We start from the raw sequence: 25,333 nt of genomic DNA on the forward strand, positions 1-25,333 counted from the left end.
TAGGGGTCATTTACTATGACCCTGTACATACCATATATACTCGAGTATAAGCCGACCCGAGTATAAGCCGAGGTACCTAATTTTATCTACAAAAACTGGGAAAACTTATTGACTCTAGTATAAGCCTAGACACAACTACAGCCCTGTCTCCCAGCAGCGCACATTCTGCCAAAGCGACCCCCCCAGCGATCAACCCGACTTCTTTGCAATGTTGATGGTGACAGAGAATTGCCAAACGGATTACTGTGTGCATTGTCCTACTGTCCCACTACCATGTGCAGAGGGTGCTGTGTGATATTGCCATCACTGTTAATCCTTCATATAACCAACAGAGGGCACTGTGTGATATTGCAGTCAATGTTATTCTTTCATGTAACCAACAGAGGGCGCACTGTTATTCTTTAATATAACCAACAGAGGGCGCTGTGTGATATTGCAGTCACTGTTATTCTTTCATATAACCAACAGAGGGCGCACTGTTATTCTTTCATATAACCAACAGAGGGCATTGTGGGATATTGCAGTCTCTCCCCAAGTGAACTGTTGGTATAGGAATGATTAAAAGTGACTGCAATCTCAGCTACTGCCCGCTGACCCGAGTATAAGCCGAGGTAGACTTTTCCAGCACATTTTGGATGCTGAAAAACTCGGCTTATACTCGGGTATATACGGTAAGTGCAAGGGCACTAAGGGGTGCAAAAGCATGTTCCATTCCATGTTTGGTATGTACAGGACTGCATTGTGGACTGTATCTCTAGCCTCTACCTAATTTGTGCGTCTGAATGATTCGCAAATTAGTGGACAGATAAAGGACGGGTAGCTCGGAATTCATTGAGTATAGAAACCTGCAGCAATTAATTTATTTGGCATAGGGGTGAAAAGTGCAATAACATGGGGCGTTGTGCTTAGTTTTTGCACCCTGCCTTGCACATTGTAAACGACCCCTAGTATCCCCAGAGCTCCTAATATATTAGTGACTAAGAATGTGATAAAAACAAACATCAATTCATCAGAGATGCTTTCACGCAGGTTAGAAGGTACTTTCCTATCCTACACTTTTCAAGTTCAGCTGCACAGTTTATTTTCAGTATTCCAGAACTGCATACATATATATATATAAACTGTACAATACAGGGATATGTGCTAAGGAAGTTGGCCTTGCTAAGAACATTGCAGCCACATACATTTGTATGGGTAGACCTCTAACACACCACTTCTATTTTCATTTGCACATACATAGGGGCATATTTATAAAGCCAAAATGGCATTGAAATAAAGGAGAAATTACACGCCATGGTACGCTGGGTAAAATCGTGCTTAGTAATAAATGAGTTTTGCATATTTGTAGTGGGGTATAAAAGTCTTGTGTAAAAAGAGGTGTTAAATTGGAAAATGCCATATAAAACACTGGCTCTGAGTACCACCGGATTTTACAGGACTTTATCATGCCAAAATTCTTCACTACCTTAATTTGTCCCATTGACTTGGGTCACATCTGGTCTGAGTTGGCGTAAAATGATGGAGCATTCAGAAGTGTTTGTTGGCCATTAAGAGCTATACACTCTACTCCAATGGCCTAGATTCACTGTTTATAATGGACAATTTATTTGACTGCCATGCATGCATAAAGGCTATATAAATACGCAATTTATTTGATACCACATTTCAATTAATATTTATGTCCCATAGTGTTATTCTAGGCTTACTGAAGATTTAAATGAGCCCCATACTGACATGATCATTTCTATCTTACTCTTCTAAAACAAAAAGAAACAGGAACAAAAGGCAGACAGACACACACTATAGATATTCTGTTTGGCTGGCACATTATTCTCTGTTTGTCATTCACTTAGGGTCATCATCTTTTTGGAAATAATATACCAGCCAGTGTGCGATGCCAAAGGGGGTCGACCTGTGGTGTCATAGGGGGTGGGGTGTTGGGGAAAAAGGGGTGAAGATATGGCATCAAGTTGGGTCAACGAAGAAGTGCGTTGACACGAAACGCATCTAAGACCTCAGACGCTTGTGTGCATATCTAAAGTTCAAATAAAATTTATATCTTTTTAACGTGGAACTTTGACTTCGGTGGCTTTTTCCTGCGGGGTCCGAGTGCACTGCCGTACAGACTGACTATTGATTATAACGTTATCCCTTGGCGATGGACTCGAGGCGGCTGCACCCGGTTCAAAGCATTAATCCGGTAAGAAATCATTCTACTTTATGAATAAGTCCGTTATAGCGGAGACTGCTTCCCCCATTTAAGCGCGGGGTTCGGGGAGGCATGCACCCGAACCAACAGATGTAATTGGTGAGAAGTGTTACAAGAAATTTCAAGTTAGATTTGCTTACCGATATCAGTTATTAAGACTAAAATTGTGAAGAATACACTCCCCGGCTTTTGCATTTTGCGTTGGATAAAAGCTAGATATAATTTGGGTCAACGAAGGCCATGGAAGTGGAAAAGGGTAGGTTAGATTCCAGGCAGACTGCAGGCTCAAGTGGGTGGGACAAGGGCTGAACTCTAATGTATTGCTAGTAATATACTGGCCGGGTGGCAACCCTACATACACTATATGGCTAAAAGTATCTGGACACCCCTTTAAGTAAAGGAACGTGCTATTTAAGCTAGACACAGGTGCCATTGTATCATACAATGACATTGTTGATAATGCCGAGCTTCCTACTTTTTGGCAGTTTGGGGAAGGCCCTTTTCTGTTTCAGTAGATAAGAATTCCATGCAAAAGTACATACAGAATGGTTCTGCAGAGATGGGAGTGGAAGAATTTAACTGGCTTATACACACCACTTGACCTCAACCGAACTGAACTCCTGTGAAATAAAGTGGAAGTCCAATATGAGACACGTCTCAATGCCCAACTTCTTACCTATTAAAGCATAAATATAAATCAAATTCATCCAATAATGTTCCAACATCTAATGGAGAGTCTTCCCAGAAGAGTAAAAAGTAAAGGGAGTTTAAGCAGCAAAGATAGGGACAACTTATTAATATGGGTTATGGGATGAGATATAAGACAGGCAGGTGTCACATAATGTAGCTCTCAGACTGTACATCAAAATAGGCTGTTAGTGTGTACACCAGAATCATAAAATTGTTCATCAAAATATGTTGAGACAGTGTGCATTCGAATATATAGCTAGATAGAAAGCAGGGTTTTAACATGTGTACAGATCAATTAAAGAAATGCACTCAAGACAGAACACTCTGGGGAACATGAAGAGTGCATTTGGGAGGACTATCACAGCTACTAAAGGGACACAGAGATAATTTAAAAGAAAACATATCCATGTCATCCCCAAAAGATAGTAGTTTAATTGGGACAGACACCCAAATTGACAGATCAGTGAAGGTTGGATTGCTGAGCACTTGTGTAGGTGCTCAGTGGTGTTAGCTACTTGAAAATGTCTACCGGTAAATACTCTTTTTGATTATGTTAATTGGTAACTGATATGTAAAAAGTGCAACCTGCATCTTGTTGCCAACTGGATCATCACTCCAGAGATTTTAAGTCAAATAATTACTAAAAACTACATGCCACAAGTTATCTTATAATAATAATAATATTATAACAAACATTAGCACTCCAGACATAAATACATGGGCACAAAACATTATTAAAGTCGCAAAAACAACACAAACTACAGTACAGCTAAACACAGACATGGTCTAACCATATTGTGATAATACAGTTCTACAATTTGTATACTGCTAATTGAAATTAAGTAAAATGGCGTGAAAATTAAAACTGAAAAGCCAAAAATAAGCCAGTGGAACATGAAAACAAAAACAACACAAACTACACAACACTACTACTAAACACATATATAGTCTAACCAAATTGTGATAATACAGCTTTTATCACAATTTCTTTCTTTTGGTTTTTTAAATGTATTGCTTAATTTAAATGGTAAAATAATGATAAGTGAAAGCCAATAATAAGTCAGATTTGTAAGAAATGTGACTTAGTAGCAGCAGTTGTGCTAGCACTATTTGGACTATAGAATTTGTAAGTGGATACCTGTGGTCCATCTCTGGCTTCATAGAAGTCACCCACTCTTATTTTTGCACTGAAGCTGAAATTGTCCCTTGAGATATCCATTATTCCATTTCTGCTGAGATACTGAAAAAATCACAGATTTTTTCACTTGAGATTTGGAAAGAATGACAGCATAAGTTTGTTGCCTAGCTTCCCCCAGAAGATGGCATGCTCTGCTGCCCACACAAACACTGATATAGTATTCATCTTATATACAGATCATGCTAAATCGGGGGACTTTCATTTGTCTCTTATGTCTGTTTGTCATGTTTCCCTAAATCATGCAGTATTTGGTTTCTGCTTAGAACTATTGTACACAAGATGTTATATCATTAACTAATTAGTCATGATCAAACCACCAAGGATCACCACTGGTTACTTTCCATTGATGGCAATGAAAAGCCTTGTGAGAGTTGTGCTCAAAATATTCACCTACACACATTTGGGTAGTTACTTTTCATTGTCATCATTGGGAGTTGATCTTGCATATTTGTCTCTGATACTCAGCAGTGGTGACAGGACATCCCATGAGCCATGGCTGTTAATAGCTTGTTTCATGTTATTACACTAACAAGAACAATTCATCTTAACAGTTCAGGCATTCTCCATGATGATATAGAAGTGTCATCAGCACATAAATCCTGTGCAGGCAGGTTCCCTGGTGATTTTCTGTTGTGGGAGCAGCAGCTCAGGGCCACTTGTAGCCCCTTCCTTGCTTAGAATCACAGACCAATAGTTAGATACTGTAGGTATCACTTTCATACCACCTTTGTTACATGCTGCTCTTTAATTGAGAGCACAAGTACTTTTTGTAGGACTTAATCTACAGTGGTCAAAAAATCCAAGGGTTTTCTTTTCTTTTTATTCCATGTTTAGGCTGCAAACTGAACCTGTACAACTCAATAAAAATTTTGCACAAAGTGCTCACTAGTGGGTTGCTAAGTGTTATTGGACCAGGCTGCTGCTTCTCTTCTGTGCTTTTCTACCCCACAGCTTTTCTATTCAGAATCCTATCTGTGTTTGTATTGTGTCCAAATGTACCTCTAAACTTATATCCAAATGGGTGCTTCACTACAACTCAAGAGCACTTGAACACATGTTTGAAAATGTACCCCAAGTGCATTTTGAGACCATTAACAAATGTGTATATCCCCATCCAACATTTTAACCAATCATGTCTGTATCCCGAAGAGCTATTAAACTGGCCATAGCAGGACTTCAATTTTTATGCGAGAATCTGCTGCAAATAATTTGCAGGGATGCTGTTGAGTCTAATATTTTGTCAAAGGAACAAAGTAAAAGCCTCCTAGGCAGAACATAACTTTAAGAGTAAAAATATAAGTCTAGCTGGATAATTTATCTGATGTGAAAAATGTTCCTTCATAATAGGGTCTCTTGACAGAAATGGTTGGTACTGGGGTCAGGGACTGAACATTGCTCCTCTTTGCAAGCAACAGGGGCATCTCATGACATAAGACAGTATATTCTTGTCCAAAGGTACTGTATATAATGAATGCCAATTTAGTCTTGATCAACTTGGCAGCCCGTTAGCCTGATGGACAAAAAAAATCTTATTGGGCTTGCTTGCATATAAACGTGATGATTACATCAGTTCAAGGTTGACCAGACTGCAATGGCCCCTTGCAACGCAAGGGCTGGTTCAGTGGTTGAACAGTTGGATCAGTATGCCATACAGTTTATTTAGTTGGATTATTACATGTATTGTCAGTTTTAGATTTCAGTTTAGATAATATAATGCGCAAACTTTGAAAACCTAGGTTTTACTGGTCTAATGTAGTAAGGCAAATGGATGTAAACATCCTATTATGGTGCTATATCTATATAGATGACCAAGGCAAACCTTATGCCTTCCAGGACATAGCCTCATACCATCTTGGGCTAAATGAAAGTACATATATGGGTCTCCAACAGAACTCAATATTGTCAACAGACCCTGTAGAGCTACAAGTACATTAGCTGTGGCCATATTCACAGAGCAAACATAAAGTTATGTGGGAAGATAAGATTGTAACCCATAAATGCCAACCCAGCCAGAATATCACTACATTATTGGCTTGCCTGTGACCTTTATATTGGAAAAGCAAATGCAATTATTATTAAGAACTTCTGCTCCTCATATATTTAACCCATTACAAGATGGAATCTTGATCTAGCAATGTAAACTGTAGATGCCTGAAAATACCAAAGGGTATTTGATATACAGTATATAATATACTGTATAAAGGCTCCTGGTATCAATAACTGGATGGCACTTCTGTATCCATGAAAGGAAGAACGCTTAGAAAAAAGAATGTGGCTCCTTTTAAAGCCTTCTTATTTCTGGAAGACACTTGTAACTCAACAGCAGAAAAATATATGTTTTTGTACAAAGCATTTAAGTGACATTTATCAAACAAAAACCTCAGGTGGCAGGGCTCTTGATAAAAATACTAATGGTACAAGATTCCATAGCATAGTTTACCTTCATTACTTCTGGGTACTGTCGGAATTTCTTGCCACATGGAGCATAATAGTTCACTTCCCCTTGAAGACGACCGCTAAAGTTCTTTATTCTTGTTTCTCTCTGCCAGCTGTATAGAAATATTAAGACTGTTACAACATATGCACTGTCAAACATGGATGCAGAAACATAATTCAGTGCCATATTTAATGCCATATTTAATACCAATATTCCTCTTGTATCAAAGATCACTTGTCTGCAAACATCAATTTTCAATTTATTTTAATACAGAAAGAAGATAGGAGTTGTAGTTTTGGGTGGTAAAGGTTATCTAGCATAGTAGAGGGTGCACTGTCAAGTTTATACTCCATTTACTTAAGAAAATCCAGCAATTACCCTTATGTGCGATTAGTGAAAATAACCTACCCATATTTTAATGGAATGCCCAATTCATGTTCATCAGTTACTTTTCTTCTTTTGCCAGAACCTTAAACAATATAGAAATGGTTACAGTAAGGCATGACAAAGTGCAGCTCAGCACAAACCAGTCACACATGTTAAAGGGGTGGTTAACCTTTAAGTATGTTATAGAATGGCTAATTATAAGCAGCTTTTAAATTGGCCTTCATTTTTTGTTTTTTATAGTTTTTGAATTATTTGCCTTCTGCTTCTGACTTTTTCCAGCTTTCAAATGGGGGTCACTGGCCCTATGTAAAAAAACAAATGTTCTGTAAGACTACAAATATATTGTTATTGCTAATTTGTATTACTCATCTTTCTATTCAGGCCTCTCCTATTCAAATTCCAGTCTCTTATTCAAATCAATGCATCGTTGCTAAGGTAATTTGAACCCTAGCAATTGGATTGCTGAAATGGCAAACTGTAGAGCTGCTGAATAAAAAGCGAAATAACTCAAAAATAAAAAGTGAAAAAAAGTTGCAAATTGTCTCAGAGCACTCTCTACATTACACTAGGGGGCACATTTACTTAGCTCGAGTGAAGGAATAGAATAAAAAATACTTAGAATTTCGAATGTTTTTTTTGGCTACTTCGACCTTCGACTACGACTTCGAATCAAATGATTCGAACTAAAAATCGTTCGATAGTCGAAGTACTGTCTCTTTAAAAAAAACTTCGACCCCCTACTTCGCCACCTAAAACCTACCGAGCATCAATGTTAGCCTATGGGGAAGGTCCCCATAGGCTTTACTAGGTTTTTTTGATCGAAGGAAAATCGTTCAATTCAAAGGATTTAATCGATCGATCGAACAATTTTTCCTTCAATCGTACGAACGAAGGAAATGCAGTAAATCCTTCGACTTCGATATTCGAAGTTGAAGGATTTTACTTCAATGGTCGAATATCGAGGGTTTGATATTCGACCCTAAGTAAATGTGCCCCTAAAAGTTAATTTAAAGATTAACAACCCTTTAAACATATTCTGTGATATACTCTTCCTGCACTAATTTAGCATGTGTACAACTAACATTGTAACATATATACAGTAAATAAAAATTGTAAATACCACATGGTGTACTTGGGCTAAGCGTTGAAGATGAGGCAAGAAATTCTTGGGTCTGAGCTTCAGGACACAGGGAGACAGGAGCAGATCCAGGGTTCTTTATAACCTGCAGGTTTAGGGGAGTGGAGTGCGCAGTAATACTATTGCTTGTGCTATTCATGGATGGAGCGGTTTTGTTAAGTTTTGATGGAGTTTTTTCCCCTTCTGTGTCACTGTCTGAGTCATCTTGATCCTTATCATCATCTTCTTCTGATCCATCTGAATCAGATTCCGAATTACTGTCTGACTCTGTTGAAAAGCAAATACTTTCCATGCATTTTTAAAAAAAATATAGCTTCTGATGGCCAATGCTTTGAGCCACAGTGGGTTATTAGTTAAACATGCATTGGCTAATTCCAATGTAGTCTGACACAGGGCAGTGATTGATACTGGACCTTTGTAGTACCAAACAGATCTTCCCACTTACCAATAATCCTGAGGCCCAAAACAGACCAAATTCTCATTTTTATTAAGTTATTCTGGATCTAATAGATTGTAAGCATTGATTTATCTAATGTTATGGTATAACTTGATTATTACTATACCCCTGTCTGTGCTCACACCTTGTAATAGCACTGTGTACAATTGTGGTGCTATATAAATACATACATACAGATCAAAGTTCCCCAAACTCTGTTGTTCTTAATCATAGTAAGATTCTACTTATTTATTATAGTGAGATCCTACATATTTCATGACTGACAACCAATCCTGACTATTCTAGCCTTAAGACTAAACGACCCACTTATATTAAACACCAGACATATCTAGACCCTTGTAATAAAAAAAAGCCCCAGACCTCTACCTCTGCTTGTTGATAAGCCCATACACATTGTGATGGGATAATTATACAACAAAGTTTTTTGCTCTGGGTCAAGTATCTCCCACACAGTCTGATAGTTATCAGTGGGTTCAGTGTGGGTGGAATATGTTACTTGAAGGGGTTGCTCATCTCCAAACACTTTTTCAGTTCAGTTGGTTTCAGATTGTTCATCTGAATAAAGTATTTTTCCAGTTACTTTCTATTTTCTATTTGTAACAGTTTTTCTAATATTGAAGAGTAAAGTTTCATTTTTCACCTTCTAAAACAGCTCTGGGTGGGGGGTCACCAACTATTTATCTGTTCTAAATTCATACATTTAGTTGATACATTTGTTATCTCTGTCCCTTCTGAGCAGAACCCCTGAGTTTCATTAAAGGCAGCTTTTAGTTGCTAATATTCCCCAGATATTGCTGAGAAATTGTGTCAACTAAACGTAGCAAATGGTAACAGTTCAGATGCTCCTGGATCACTGAGCTGCCAGACTGAAACACCAGAGACAGGAACATTAAACTTTAAACTTCAATTTTGGGAAATAGGTAAAAGATAAATTGAAAAAAGTCTTTGTTTATGGTAAACAATCTGAAAACAACTCAACTGAAAAAAGTGTTTGGAAGATGAACAGCCCCTTTAAAGCTAAGAACTGAGGCAGGTGGAGTTTATAGAACACCCCACAGTATACATGCTAAACGGTGTCTTGTCTGATTGTCAGGTTTTTTTTTATTATTTGCTGCAGTGAGGTGTAGTTCGCTACCACACTGTACCTTGAAAAAGAAGTAAGCTTTTGTTGCCTAAAATCATAATGTTTACAGAATAAAAGGACAGACCTGACTGACTGTCAGAATCATCTTCTTCATCATCTTCATCCTCTTCTTCATCGTCCTCATCATCATCTTCCTCCTCCTCCTCATTAGAGTCATCAGAATCCTTGCTGCTAGGAATGTCAGAGTCCGCCCCTCTGAATTTATCTAATAATGACTTAGCGGCACTGACACGATGTGAAGTCTTTATTGCTGGTGAATTAGGTTTGCCCGGGGGTTTCTCTTTACAGATACTTTGCAGAACTGGAGTGTTGGTGGGCCCAAGTAAAGACTGACTGGAAGAAGTCTTTCTCACTGAAGAACACAGATTTATTGGAGAGGAAAACTGGGAGCCAGGAGAAGATGCAGAACTGTCATTTAGTTTACCTTGTCTCTTTGCTTTGGTGGTAAGTGCAAGGGGAACATCTTGGATAATGTTTGGTAAGACCCCATTGGGGTGATTGTTTCCTAGCAGTGCATTTGCCAAGAATGGATTTGAATGGTTATTTTCTGTTTTATGGGGACTTAAAGAACTGTAGGGAGACTTAGACACTTGCAAACCTGCAAATGACTTCTTCTGGTGCTTGGAGCTCTCCTGTGGCTTGCTTACATGTGCTGGGAATGTTGCCTTGTGTTGATCCTATATAAAGAAACAAAGTCTTTAGAGAAAGAAAGCAGGATAGAAAAGGTATATAAAAGTATATTGATACATGAAGGTACATTTTCCTTCTTACACATGGAAGGTGTTGAAGAGTGAAACTGATTGATTAAAAATTATACATCTAAATGTAACTATTTCTTTACCGTACCAAACACTAGTTGGAATAATTGTCACTGAAGGTTCCACCAATGCCAGGAGAGTAATTTGGTAGGTTTCTGCTGTATTAGTTCAGAACAAAGGGCACTCAAATAAAGTGCTTGTGTCTCAGCTCCTGACATCCAGTAACAGCCATCCTTACAGCCAGAACCAACGGTATAACAGTTCGTGGGGAACTTAGAATTACAGAAGGATTTCTGAAATTCTTGGAATACAGCCTGACATTCTTCTGGAGCCTCCATGGAAGGTGAGGAATGTGTATCGGTTTTTACATACAGGAATAGGAAACCAATGTGATTCAGATTCATTAAATCCAACAAAAGGTTGATTCTCCTCTGCAGTTGATCTATATGCAGCCATTTTTTTAAAAATGTGCAATACTCTTAGGATTTAACACACACATTTTTGTGGCATAATAACACCTGACATTGTCATCTATTGCTTGTCATGGGAAATGCCATATCGCAGAATCTCACATAAATCTCTCCATTATTAGTATATGCACAAGAGAGAAATGTGTGAAATTGATCAGTGCTGGGGTATTCACACACCTGCCACTGTGCAACTAATATCCTTGTATAACAATAATCCTGGAATCACTACTTTTACTAATAAAAAAGTAATAATGAGAGCTGAATAAACAAACCACTTCCTATTCTCAGCAGCAGCATCTGCCTCAAATTTACAGATTAGGAGGAATTCATTATAACATGAGTTTATCTGTGGACTGATTAACTATTTTCTCTCCCCCTTATTATTGCTCTATAGAACTAGAGAAACTGGTAAATGAAAGTACTTTCAGTGTTCTGTTTGCTCTGTTTAGTGATAAAATAATAAAAGCCCTATTTCTAGTGTCACATCCTCATTTTCCTGAGCAGCTAATAGGATTATGAGGATGTGACACCAGTGCAGACATCCAGGCAGAGTGAGGCTACCTGTCAGTTCATACAAAGTTTTTAACATTTGTATTCACGTTTCTTACCTTTTTTTTTATTCTCAAGTCACTAGGTGCAGATTCTTCAGAGGTATTTTTAGTCCCTACTTTAACTCCATCAGTGGAAGGAGTTCCAAGCTTTAAGCAGTTATCCTTGTTGGAGTGATTTAGCAGAGTCAAAGGCTTCACATTTGAGATCAGTCCTGTACACTGAATGACACTTGTGTGTTTGTTCACAGTCTCCTCCTTGGCCTGAGAGCTTGGGAAAGCAAAGGGAAGATGCTGGGACAAAACCTGAGGATGTTTTTGCTGGGACTGGAATGGTACGTGAGTCTGGGAGTCTGAAATAAGAGGTATCTGCTGGTGAGTTCTCTTCTCCTGGGACTTCTCGGGTTTGTTCCCATCAGTTTTCAGGTTATGTAATAGCACCTAAAATAGAGACAAGATGGAGTCAAACATAATTAATTTTCAATGGGCGTTTTACATATGTCATCTACAGGGATACAACCTTATGGGAACTTACTCCTATTTTTTATGTACGGATGGAGCAAAACTGAATTTAGCAACAATCTCAATACAACACAACATTGTGCTGTTAAAGCAGATGCATATTAATTCTAGGTACAGGATGTTACTGATAATTCTTGGGACCTGTGGTTTTCCAGATAACTGATCTTTCTGTAATTTGAATCTTCATACCATAAGTCTACTAGAAAATCATGTAAACATTTAATAAACCCAGTAGGATTAATTATATCTAATTTTGGATCTTGTACAAGGTGCTGTTTTATTAAAACTGAGAAAAATGAAATAATTGGATAAAATGTAGTCTATGAGAGATGGCCTTTCCATAATTTGGGCTTTCCAGATAATGGGTTTCTGAATAACGGATCCCATACCTGTACTAGCTTAGCTACCATATCTATGAAATTAGCATAATTCTCAACAAATTGTATGGACTGCAACAATCTGTATGTGGGGTCAACTAACACTAATAGCCAACAGTGTTTGCTCAGTATTACTATCTGATTAAAATAATATTGCCTATTGAATACTGGCTCCAGAGTGATCACATAGTCAGCATAGGGCCCCTGTGTAGATATAGTACACACACCTCCAGTCATTGACCCATCTCTTAAAGCTGTGTAAAGTGGTGGCTATTGTGCATCTGAACTGGCTTCAAGGACTATATGTCTGCATATTTCAAGAGCAGAGAGACAACACCTGCATCCCATAGGACAATATCATTCTCTCTGCTAAAAGTCTCTACAGAGTCTTTGTATGCTAACATTTAAAGTTATTAGACAAGAGCCATGAAAAGCCCGTAAAATATATCCTTTTAAACAATGCTTAGTGATGTCAGCAGTTCTGTCACGTGACTCACTGAAACTTGTATATTATAATATATAATGTGCCCCTGTTGCTAAATATGAGTCAACTCACAGTTCCACGACCCGTGCATTTAGCCTTTACCTTTGTGCCTTTATATCGTCATGGAATTTATCAGTAACTGAAATTATCCTTATATTTTACAGTAGGGGGGCTCATTACTCACAATATACAGTAAACTACAATAGGGATATGTTAGTTTTTAATTTTAATAATACTGGTTTTCCCTAAGGTGGAATATGTAGGGCTATATAAAGTAAGAGATAATAGTCTCTCTGTGTCGTGTATCCCATTAGTTGATGCAGCTTGCATCCCTGCTATCCTCAAACACATCTGCTGTATCACCTACAGGAATTGCAAAGAAGAATTAGCAGTCCTGACACCTAAACGCTGCGGCTGTCCTGATTGCCCTTTACCAGACTTCTAAATGAAGGTTTCCTAAATGTCTACCCTGCAAAGTATAATTGGACTGAATGACTGCAGTCAGCAGTATCATGGAAGGCGCATTGTGTATCCTAGCAGGGATAAGTCGTGGCAGCAAAATGTTCTTTAGCCTACAGATATCAGCTGAAATTTAGTTACACTGATAAAATGACTGCTCTTAATTCAGAGAATATTGGCCCCATTAAAGGAAGACTATTGTCAAATTATTTTACACATATTATTACAAATCACAGTTCATTACAAGCAGCCCAGTGCAAAGACTGTTAGAAGTGCTGAATACCTTTGCCATAGAGCATGTCACTGCTTGAGACCAGTGCCTTCAGATGGCAGTGTGCGGCACATTATCAGGTGATGCTGTGGGCCACCCCCAGCAATTTTAAGAGCAAATATGACTGCTATAGCACTAGTAGTAATAACTGATTGTCAGTTAAGATACACTGATTTGGCAACCATGCCATCTTCCCCCCAAAATCAGCCAATATTGGGCTAATCTGATTGTTCAGCCCTAGGGCTAAACAATCGGAAAACAATGACAGGAATACCATCTGATGAGGGATGAGGGATGAGGACTGCATCAATTAGCCAATGTAGTCCTCTATTGCATAGGAAAACGAAACCTGCACAATCAAGATCTGCCCGATTTTTCGCCAGATATCAGTTGGGGATACACTGGCAAATAAGCTGCCAAATTGGTCTAAAGGACCCGAATTGCCAGCTTCAAGCTGCCCGTGTATGGCCACCTTAAAGGGGTGGTTCACCTTTAAGGTAACTTTTAATATGTTATAGAATGGCCAATTCTAAGCAACTTGGTTTTCATTATTTATTTTTTATAGTTTTATAGTTATTTGCCTTTTTCCTCTGACTCTTTGCAGCTTTCAAATGGGCACCGCTGACTCTTCTAAAAAACAAATGCTCTGAAAGGCTACAAATGTATTGTTATTGCTACTAGGTATTCTTCATTTTCTAATCAGTCCCTCTCCTATTCATATTCCTGTCTCTTATTTAAATCAATGCATGGTTAGCAAGGGGAATTTGCACCCTAGCAACCAGATAGATTAAAATGCAAATTGAAGAGTTTCTGAATAAAAAGCTAAATAAGTCAAAAACCTTAAATAATAAAAAATGAAAACCAATTGCAAATTGTCTCAGAATATCACTCTTTATATCATACTGAAAGTTAATTTAAAGGTGAACAATCCCTTTAAGTTTAGGATGCCTACTTTGGAGAGATAGGGGGCACAAACTAGAGAGTTTTAAGTAAAGTTTATGACCCCCTTAATACTATTAATAAAATAAATATACAGATGAGAAACTGAGAATTTACTTTTAATATGTTCAATAAGAAATGTTATGACCCTGATACTCCATAAACAGGACAGTACTTTCTATATAGGGGCCCAAGAGCCCTTGTCTATGCCAGCATCCTGAGGGGATGACCCTCAAGTGCCTATATATAAAAAAAGAATTCATTAAAAATACCTTTTTTTCCTATATTTTCTGAGGTGAATGCGGGATTACCCTTATTCCACGAATAACAAAAAATTAATGACAAATAATTCAACAAATGAATATGTGTGTTGCCACTATGCCAGGCATCTTGCTTTTATCTTACATACAATGATTATTATGTCATTTTGGCTTCATTATATTACACTGGAATCAGACATGGGGATAAAGGACAGACTTGTTCAGTGCTGGGAAACTGTGTTTAAAGCTTCCAACTCCCGTTGCAGGAACAAAGAACATGAAGCCAGATTTACACAGATCTGCGATTCTCATGGGAGGATTATTTTGGGCCCTCGAGTTCTATGGAAAATTTTATTGAGCAATATTGCTGTAAAGGAGAAGGAAAAGCTAAAATGAAGTAAGCTTTATCAGGAAGGTCTATATAAATAAACCCTTAAAGTAATGCTGCTATGAGTCCTCTGTCAAAAGAAATACCACATGTCTTTCCTTCTATTGTGTATACATGGGCTTCTGTATCAGACTTCCTGTTTTCAGCATAAACCTGCAGGACTAGGGCTTGAGCATGCTCAGTTTGCTCCTCTCTCCATCCCTTTTATATCCTTTCCTCACTGCTGTAATCTGATCCCAGAGCTATGAGTGGGCAGGGAGACTCAAGCCGGGATTTGTATTCCAGTAAGGCTGATACTGGATTTGTTGTCCAGTAAAGTGTGGTTGAACAGTGCAATGCAGCTGTGCTTAGATCCCCTTTAAAAAAAGCAACTATGGCAGAAAATTAGCCCTGCCTCCAAAATAATGCTTGGAAAGAAAGGGTTATGACTCTCTTTTTACCTTATTCTTATTTTTAGTTTGTGCTTCACTCTCAGAATCTGAATCATCATCATCATCATCACTTTCTTCAATGCTTTGGTCTTCTTCCTCCTCCAAATCATCAGAATCGCTGCTACTAACACCATCGCTTGATGTATCAGAAGATGAACCAGAATCACTGGAGCTGGAGCTTTCAGCAGCTTTTTTTCTTTGCTTCTGCTGGCAAGAAAATTAAACTTACGTAAAGGAGTTGCTGAACATTGTCATTCTGTTTTCTTGAATGTTGAGCAAAATACATAGAACTTGGGTTATTTTCCAGGACCATGGGGTTTGTTCTTGGTTTTGGGATACCATATGTTACACTAACTCCAAACTGAGGATTAGGTTAGCTGTTCTACACCTTATATCAAGCTTCTGTACATGCTCAGATTTGGATAGTACCTTGTCTTTAGTTTTTTCACTTCTGCCATCTGCTTTGCTTTGCTCCTCCTTAGAAAGCCTCCCTTTTGCCCCAGAGGCCACACTCTTTGTTTGCCCAACAGTGCTGGTGCTTGTAGTTGACAGTACGGATGTGCAGTTACTGGTTACTAATGTAGGGCTGCTTCCATTCAGGGATCCATTCATGCCTGTTATAAGCAAAATTAAATACATAATTAAATCTTAAAAACAGATTTTTATTTCACTGTTCAGGTTTTTGCGCTATACGGCTCAGGGTCCCAGACCCATAGATAACTGACATCAATTAGACTGCATTTCCTATAGTGGAAAATGTATATATAAATTTATATATAATATTGGATTCACTGTGAGTGCATGTATGCAAGCCTGCTTGGTTCTAGAAATGCTCATTGTAATCTAATGTACAATATTCGCAGTAGTACTGCAGATACATTAGATTAGATACATTGGATGCCTTTTTAAGGCTGCCAGTATGTATCATTGCACATGGTTCGATTCAGTGATTGGTCTGATTGCTCTTGAGGACTCAGGAAGGATATCTTCTCCTCCTTTGGTTCAGCCCCCAGAGATTAGGTAGGAATTATCTAAGATTTATGTAAGATTTACAGACTTTTACAGATGTCTTTTTCAACATTAGCTACTATGTAACTACACAGTATGTATAGAGTCATTTAGAAAATCATCTTTCATATGAAAAAAACACAAAAAAAACCTATTGGACCAATAAATAAAGATTAGGCCTCGGTTGCACTACATCATCCATGGAATTTTTGTCATGCAAATGGTTATAGTAACAATAACAGAAGCCCTTTATTACATTAATGATTTTTTTCTGAGAAGGCAGTGCAGGAAACATGAATGCAATAGACATAAAAATGCAAACATGCAATTACATACTGCACTGCAACAAATAAAATAAATCCACTCGTCTGCATAAAGTAACGACATCGGTATAGTTAAACTAATAGCCATAATTACCATATAAACAGAAGGACTCCTACCAAAACGATAGCTATAATTATTACGTTACTGCTGTTAAAACACCCACAAATTTATTTATTAGCGTTAGTCTGAAAAACAAATAACCCACATTTCCTTTCCAAGCCACACGGCATTTGGATTTACATTACCTTTCTCTGCGATGCCGCGGCCATTCTTCACAGAGTTGCGCAGGTGGAAAGAAGAATCATGGTTTGGGGTTGGTGGAGTGAACAGAGGAGGAATCCCAAGCAGTGGAGGGAAAAAAGCAGCACGAGTGTGTGCGTCGGTCGCACGCCACCATTCTGCACCACAGGAAACAAAGGGGAGACCCCTGGGCAATTAGCAATGTGTCATCACAGACAAGTAGATATTTACCTTAAATTAATTTTTAAAATTTGTTTTTATTTGCACCACAATACAATGATACACATTAGAAGAAACCTGTTATTGCAGTTATAAATAAAGTCATATTCAATTAAATTGGGTTCAGTATAAAAGAATTTAAAGGATCATCTACTATGAGTAGGGGACAAGTTAAGGAGCACTACAGGTTGCCTCCCTTATAGACCATACTTTTACCATGTGTTTCTTTTAATTGTTACTGTGCTCTGCGCCTTGCGCCTGGTTGAGTGGCTTGTGTTTATCAGCAGTCGGTAACGGAAAAAATATTTGCAATGCGAAAAGTTATGGCTCTGTTCGGAAAAATTTGCCTTTGTGCGAATTTAATTTAGTTTTTGCGAACCCAGAAACTGTTTAGTGACCACTTCCGACAGAGGAAGAAGGTTTGCGAATTTTATAGATAGTGCCAGTGCGCAGTAAATGTAATAAAGCTTCTTACTGAAAAAGCTGTTATTTTGCTCCAAAAGATTATGACACCTTCAAGCACTTCTTAAAATTCGCAGTGTGCAATTAAAATTCACAATGTAATAACAGTTTAAGGAAGAGTATTACATTGCAAAATGAGACATTTCATTCTTATTGGTGCTAATTGTTCTGCTCTTTGCGACTTTTATTACATTCCCCCACTAGTGTCCTGAGTAACATGCAAGCTAGAGGATGACAACATGCCACCCATGTACCACCCACACAGAGGTGCAGACTGCTGTCTAGTTCAACAAGATCTATAGGTTGCATAATACTGATATAAGGTGTCTGTAACTGGCAAATACAAGAGAGCTGAGACAAAATGTTCTTCGTTTCCAAGCATTTTACTTTTCATGTGATTAAAACCCATGGAGTCTTCCAACTGCTTATTCCTGGACCTATTCAAATGAAACTTTGTACTGATGGGACTGTCTGTATTAGAGAACTGGAATGAACTTTCTTCCTAGTGTTACTGTGAGAGAATCATCTGCTTAAATAAGACACTGCCATTGGAATATTCTTATAATTACCGGTACAATTAATTTATAATAAAAAGTAGGACTCATTCTGTTGCATAGACATAGCTGATGATAGATAGATTGATAGATAGATAATTTGATATAATTAGGCCATGGACTGTCATATCTGGCCACTAAGTAAGGCCCAGAGCAATTGGTTCAAAGAACCAAAAGCTGATCCATCATCTAACCAATGAATTGTGCTACCATAAGTAGACAGGCATAGACAGATGACACTGCATGATAATTTGGATTTCCTTAAAGGGACGCTAAACCCAACTATAAAGCTGTCCCACTGTGCCCCCTAGTTCTCAATAGGAGTTGAGAAAAAAACATAATTACACGAGGAAACAAATTCACCAGTTTGAATTCTACTGATCAAAAACTTAATTACAGATGTGGATGATGTATAGAGAGCAAAGGTATAATCCAGATACTAGTAAGGTTCTCACTATTTGCAATACATCCCTTCACCTTAAATCAGTGTCCAAGATTTTCAATTTGAAGAACCAGTTTTGTGCTATTTCACATGTTTTGGGGTCTTAATTATCATAGAGTGATGTCATAAAAAGAGGTCTAAAGAGACACTGGACATTTTGGAGACCATACAATTCTCCTGTCCTCAAGATGAAGAGCTTTGCCTTATACCATATTTCTCTTAAGTTTTTCTCCTGGGACATGTAGATAACTATGGCAATCAGTGGCGTAACTACCAGGGTGCAATTACTACAGGGCCAGTATCCCTTCGGGGCCCAACAGGGGGGGCCCGGGTGCCCATCCTACACTAGGGCCCACCGGCGAGTAGTTACGCAACTGTTGGCAATGAATAGCATTACACATGGGGGCACATTTACTTGAGTGAAGGAACAGAATAAAAAATACTTCGAATTTCGAAGTATTTTTTTGGCTACTTCGACCATCAATTTGGCTACTTCGACCTTCGACTACGACTTCAACTTCGAATCGAACGATTCAGACTAAAAATCGTTCGACTATTCGACCATTCGATAGTCAAAGTACTGTCTCTTTAAAAAAACTTGGACCACCTACTTCGCCACCTAAAACCTACCGAGCATCAATGTTAGCCTATGGGGAAGGTCCCCATAGACTTTCTAGGCAGTTTCTGAATATCGAAGTCGAAGGATTTTACTTCGACGGTGGAATATCGAGGGTTAATTAACACATTCTTTGCATGTGTATTTATATGTGTTCATATTGATTTTCAGTAAAAGAGAGCAAAAATGGCTGTTGGATCCTGGCATTCCCTGCTCTGGCTGAAAGTATAACTGAGTTCATCCCTATACCATATATATGCCATTCTTATTAGTAAAGAAACCCCAATAACAAAGCAATAGATCACAGTACACATAAAAGCTCCCTAAAGGGCAGCAAGGAACAAGCGATTCCAGGTCTCTGGGAAGCTGTAGGAGCAAATAGCATTCATTTATTCCAAAGAGAATGAAATAAGTAGAAACAACAGCTGGATATTTGATAGCATCAGAGATTGCGCCCATGAAGCCCCTGGGGCGCATACAGCGACGCTTAATTTGGTCACAGAGGTAGCTGAATAATTCATGGCATAAAGAACTTTTCTATAAGGCTTATTAAACAAAAAATAAGTTGTCTCAGAGGAGGTAAAAATAGAGGTTCTCTTAGGTAACACATGCTAGAATTGCAGTAAATGCTGTCTGCAACTTCCCTCTGAAAGTTTATGATTCCTGTATGATGATGCTTTTCCTCATAGGTAGCTTATCTACCCTAGGCAACTCAACAAACTGATTACAGCTAAAAGAGAACAGAAATTGAGATATTTATCTTCCTGCAATATGTATTCACCACCTGAGACGGAGGCTACAGAAAATCAAGTATTCTCATATTCCATATACTAGATATGATCCACAGCTAAAACAGTTCAACCTTAATTTAAAGTGGTCCATAAACAGACAGCTTATTGGTCCCTTTATGGGACCATCCATATGGATGGCAAATTGAAAGATCCTCTGAAATATATGCCCACCTTAAGGCTTCCATCTCAAGCATTCCAATGGAATAGGCATGAGGTTAGACTAATTACCTGCTGTGGAACAAAACACATATGTTCTATGAAAATGAACATTCTATGAAATGTAGGAATTGAACACTTGTCTACTTTGGAGTTGAAGACCAGTTATAGTGAGCATGTAAGACGGTACAATATATTTTATTGTAAAAATATAAAAAAAGATAGAGAGGGTAGATTGGTATCAGTCAGCAATAAAGGCATGAGTGTGTGGGTGTGCGCCAGTCAGGAAACTGGAGTGCGTAGGACTGGCTTTGAGGGAACCTAGTGGTGCTGTAGTTAGACAGCTTGAGAAAACCTCATACATACAAAAGGAAATGACGAGGGAGGTACAGATTAAAAGAGAAGAAGTCCCTTTTATAGCTAATGGCACCTTACTAGTGTTCATCCACATGGCAGGGTATTGGAGGCATGAGAGAAGAGAGAGAGAGAGCATGGTGTGTGTGAGAGGAAGAGGATCTTTCGAACAATATTTTATTTGTGTATCTGATAACTGCTGGTCAAGATTGGGTTCTGGTTTTCCACTGCTAAACCTGTGAGACACTGTCAAATAAAGTCTTCCTTGGTTCATTGCATTGATGTCTGAAATGCTTACTTCTTACAGTAAAGGCCCACACAATTCACCTTCCAAGGCTGGGAGCATTTCAGCCATGGGTACCAACTTTACAAGTGGTTTAAAAAGATATGGTTGTAGCAGGTTCCTATGGAAAGAGCCAGGTGGAATCAACCATGGCAATATGTATTTGTGGGATAGGCATATCCCCTCTCATCTGAAAACCATTAACTGAAAGGATTTTGAATCTGCAATACTCCCTGGTATCATAATGGAACGAGACAGAGTTGATATATTCCTTCTCCAACCTTTTTTGCAAGAAGGGATACAGTTTTTATAAGATGTTCTACCTTCTCTAAGTGTATATTGCTCCCTCTGGAATAATAAATATTTTGGAAGTCATTATTCAGACAAGTGCGAACTGGAAGGCAAAGTATTAAATAAACCTGTCTCCTCCCACAGTTGCTCTACAGATTCCAGATACAGGTGTTAGTGTTGATAAATCGGACAAAGACCTTGCAGGCAAGTTCATACAGAGGGTGACCAATCATGACTTTGCAAATCAATACATTGATTAAATCATGTAAATCGCTTTTTGAATTAAAAATCAACAGAAAATAGTAAAATCATTGCAAAAGATAGCCCTCTGCAAACCCAGCCTATACCACTTATAATTTATTGATTTATAATAAGTTCTCTGCATTCCCTCCCTTTCACTCCTTTCTTTCCAATGTTCCACATAATTTCACCTAATTATTACTTTATTCTGTCACACTCTGTCCTGTCATCCGCACTGCACAGCCATCACATACACCAGGATAAACCCTAATCTAATTCATCACCTTCTAAAGGCAATATTTTCCCATAGCTAGGGCCCATTCTCCCACCCCCTATATACTGTATATATATATATATATATATATATATATATATATATATATATATATATATGATTTGCGTTGAATGTTGTACAGAGGCTGTTTGAATTACCGGGTTGCTTAAGTCTGGTGCTTGTGAAATTATAAAAGCGACAGATTTATAATAGCCATTACCTGGAAAAGGTGCAAGTTGAGGATGTGCAGCTAAGGCGGTGGGTGTACCTAGTGTCCCCAAACCACCGAATTCCGAATGCCCTGAGCTGGCTGCATGAAGGCCAAAAATGGGGTGGCTGACCATAGGAAAGGCACTCGACAGATTAAACGGCTGATCTCCAGATGTTCTGAACAAGTGTCCTGTAATGAAATGGAATGCTATTAGTCCTTGCCACTTTAATCTATAGTACTGATGTTACTAACATTAATATTGCTGTACCATGTACAAATAATGCATATACATTCTACAACAAAAATCACAAGGGAAACAATGCCCTATTGTAGTCACACCTACACTGTACTTCTTGGTGTAGCCATACAGAACGTTAACTATAGAATTTGTTTGCAGTTATAGAGATATACAGTAAATAAAGAACAAATCCACAAGTTAAATGGAAGATCTTTGTAGCCTTATCTCTAATGTTGTACAGTACATCATTGGTATTATCTTTGTGAGGCTTGGTAGGAACAATCTATTATTATTTGGACTGATTTCACCCCTTTATTAGACAGTAAATGCGATCACTCATTCTCTTTCATCCCTTCATTTCCTAGCATTAGAAACATGATACAACATTTCACATACCAGTAAAACAATACTCCGTTCATTGACAGCAAAAGAACATTAACATGTACTCACTTTTATTGATCTAGTGTTCAAGTGTTTATTGGTTGCTATGGGTTAACTTTGCTATCTGGGTAGCCTTGCCTACCCCCCCAGCTAAAAAATCCTTCTTTTGGAGTCTCTCCTACCCCCTGTATTGAGAAAATCATAATCAACCCAATTTCCAAAATTTGGAAGGGAATTATTTTTCCCCCATCCTTTGATATATCTACTAAGGGCATGAAAAACAGTTATTAGTATACCAGTGGAAAAGTAACCAGCCACAATGGAATTTTCAGCCTTCAATTCATGGCTAAAACCCAATTTGTCTGCCCAGAAAATAATGTGTTACTTATTTCTAATTTATTTGTGATTCAACCAAAACAGATATGATAAATTGCAACTATGGGTATCAATTATAATAAGGGTATATGTGACTACTACATGTTAAGATACTAAATAACTGTTATCATTAACCCAAACTAACACAAACAGCAATTATTTCTATTCCCAGTTTTCCCTCCTAAATTTTTAACTTTCACCATTCAGCTGCTTCACAAAATTCTTCTAAGGGTTGTGACACAAGGGCAGATTCGGGGAGATTTAGTTGCCTGGGGACTAATCGCCTCTTCTTCTGGGTGACAATCTCTCTGAACTGCCTTCAAGTGTCTTCTTGTCCGCTATAATGAAAAGTTGCCTGCGCTAAAGCACACAGGGTGCTTCGTTTTCCGAAGTCACCCGAAGTTGCCTCACGAGGAAATCTTTACCCTCTTGCTTGATGGTTCGGTGCAATTCATCACTCTTGAAACTAACTGCATTGTTGATTTGGGCTTGATCTTTTGCGAGTGTAGAATTTAAATGTCAACTAACTAGAGGATGTATTTAAAAAGATAAAGTTCAGGCAAACATGCATTTTAGAAAAATAGTAACTTTATAAACCATTTTCATTATCTTATTTTTTTTGTACTTTTGTGACCCATTTCTAATAGCAGTGATGGGTGAACAGCTGCCCCTGTTCTGCACTGAGCCCTCTCGCCTTTGTACTACCATAAATTTTTTGTTGGAGGAATAGATGAATTCTTGGCCGGGAGTGGATATGCATATCTGGAAAGCCATGGCACTTTTAGCATTAATTCCGGCTCACTAAAAGAATCTTTTTTTTTAGATTCCAAAGCAATCACTCATTACCAGACATAACTGACAGCACTTCTGACAAAGCCGTGTTGTTCAGAATGGGCTGTCTACCAAGAATTGATGAAAGGAAATGTATGTGAATGATACCTGAAAGCTCCGGAGAGGTGGGCACTTGGCACATGTTTATTTCTGCAGTGATATTGAAGCATTCTATGTATTTCCTTTTAAATTGTCACCTAGATGTATACACTGGGGGATGCACCGTATCCTTGATTTTTGGATTCGGCTGCATGTCTAAAAGAATTCTGAATCCGACCCCTAATTTGCGTATTCGTTTTAGAAAGGAATGCATCAATTGTGAAAAAAAATAGTTGCAATTAAATTGTCCAGCGTTTAAAAGTACTATGAATATAAAGGACAAGAAAAGTGCCAATTCATTTTATCAAAATTATCCTTTAGGACTCTTACACATGGGCGTTTCTTTCTTCAGGTTGAGTTCCACCTGTATTTGGTACTTGTCTACACCTCCGTGAGTATAATATGATTTTCATGTAGTGGAATACATGAAAAAGCCACCACAGGGGGAATCCTGGAAGAAATGCCTGTGTGTAAGAGTCATACCCCTGGACCCCCAGCCGGATTTCACATGAATTCCTTACAGTGTCTAGCACAAGTATTACTCACAGGATGGTAAAATAGGAAGTCAGGGCCTGTGCCATATAGTAATAATCAGAAATGTTACTATAATGGTTAATAGTGACCTGGGTACCAAGGGTAGCCCCCTGACCACTGAACGCCTTTGGATTTGATTTAGGTTAACATTTAGGATTCAGCTAAATGCTAAAATAGTGGATTTGGTGTGTCCATAGTATTTATGTGTACAAGAAGAAATATGCAGCATATTGTGCAGATGGGCCTAACAGCAGTCAAAACTTGGAAACCACTGTATGCATTTGGAGGCCACTCAGATATCCAGGTAATAAGCTGGGGGATGTATACAATAGTGAGAGGGTACGCTTTTTAGGACAACACTGACTGTTAGCTATGACACATCTTCAAGGTACAACAACAACAGCAAAGGTGTGGCGCATTGATGTCAGCATTTTGCTTAAAGAACAAGCTCAGGTCCATTAGACATAAGGGCTTTGCAGATTGTGATGCTAACTCATGAGTGAGGTGGAACTCAAACCTTTAAAGGCCCAGTGCCTTTCTATTGGACAATTTACCAGTGGTAGGTGCTCCTGATACTCCTATTACCTGATCTGATCTCTATTAAGATTTTTGCCTGTTTCCAAACATAGACATGACCTTATTTAACCCTTCCTGTGGAGCTTGTATAACTGCCTTGTCTTTATCAGAGCTTACCTGATGACTCTACCTGTGCTAGTATCTACCCTATAGCTTGCTTTGTTAACCCTGCCTGTGCTTGATTAAAGTGTATTCCTGTTTTCAATTAAGTGTCTGTCTGTAGTCTTATTTCTCATTTCTCCTAGGTCCTCTCTACTCTGTTAAAGG

At 38.3% G+C, this 25,333-nt stretch overlaps 1 protein-coding gene across 30 annotated transcripts in view; it reads right to left on the reverse strand.

Moving 5' to 3' along the window:
* baz2b.S (bromodomain adjacent to zinc finger domain 2B S homeolog) overlaps window positions 1–25,333 on the reverse strand; it is a 156,836-nt gene that overhangs the window by 27,092 nt on the left and 104,411 nt on the right. For 14 of the 30 annotated variants that reach the window (XM_041578665.1, XM_041578657.1, XM_041578656.1 and 11 more), the window contains 10 exons: window positions 22,042–22,221; window positions 17,145–17,297; window positions 15,997–16,181; window positions 15,577–15,774; window positions 11,497–11,877; window positions 9,725–10,337; window positions 8,042–8,326; window positions 6,943–7,003; window positions 6,538–6,646; window positions 4,038–4,139 (listed from right to left, as the gene is read on the reverse strand). In XM_041578665.1, coding sequence (XP_041434599.1) covers window positions 4,038–4,139; window positions 6,538–6,646; window positions 6,943–7,003; window positions 8,042–8,326; window positions 9,725–10,337; window positions 11,497–11,877; window positions 15,577–15,774; window positions 15,997–16,181; window positions 17,145–17,297; window positions 22,042–22,221 — 2,267 coding nt within the window. The remainder of the gene's footprint in view (window positions 1–4,037; window positions 4,140–6,537; window positions 6,647–6,942; window positions 7,004–8,041; window positions 8,327–9,724; window positions 10,338–11,496; window positions 11,878–15,576; window positions 15,775–15,996; window positions 16,182–17,144; window positions 17,298–22,041; window positions 22,222–25,333) is intronic. The other 16 variants (XM_041578664.1, XM_018238809.2, XM_041578666.1 and 13 more) reach the window with 3 other exon arrangements.

The sequence above is a fragment of the Xenopus laevis genome, chromosome 9_10S (assembly GCF_017654675.1).
Source record: "Xenopus laevis strain J_2021 chromosome 9_10S, Xenopus_laevis_v10.1, whole genome shotgun sequence".
In the NCBI taxonomy this organism is placed as follows: Eukaryota; Metazoa; Chordata; class Amphibia; order Anura; family Pipidae; genus Xenopus; species Xenopus laevis.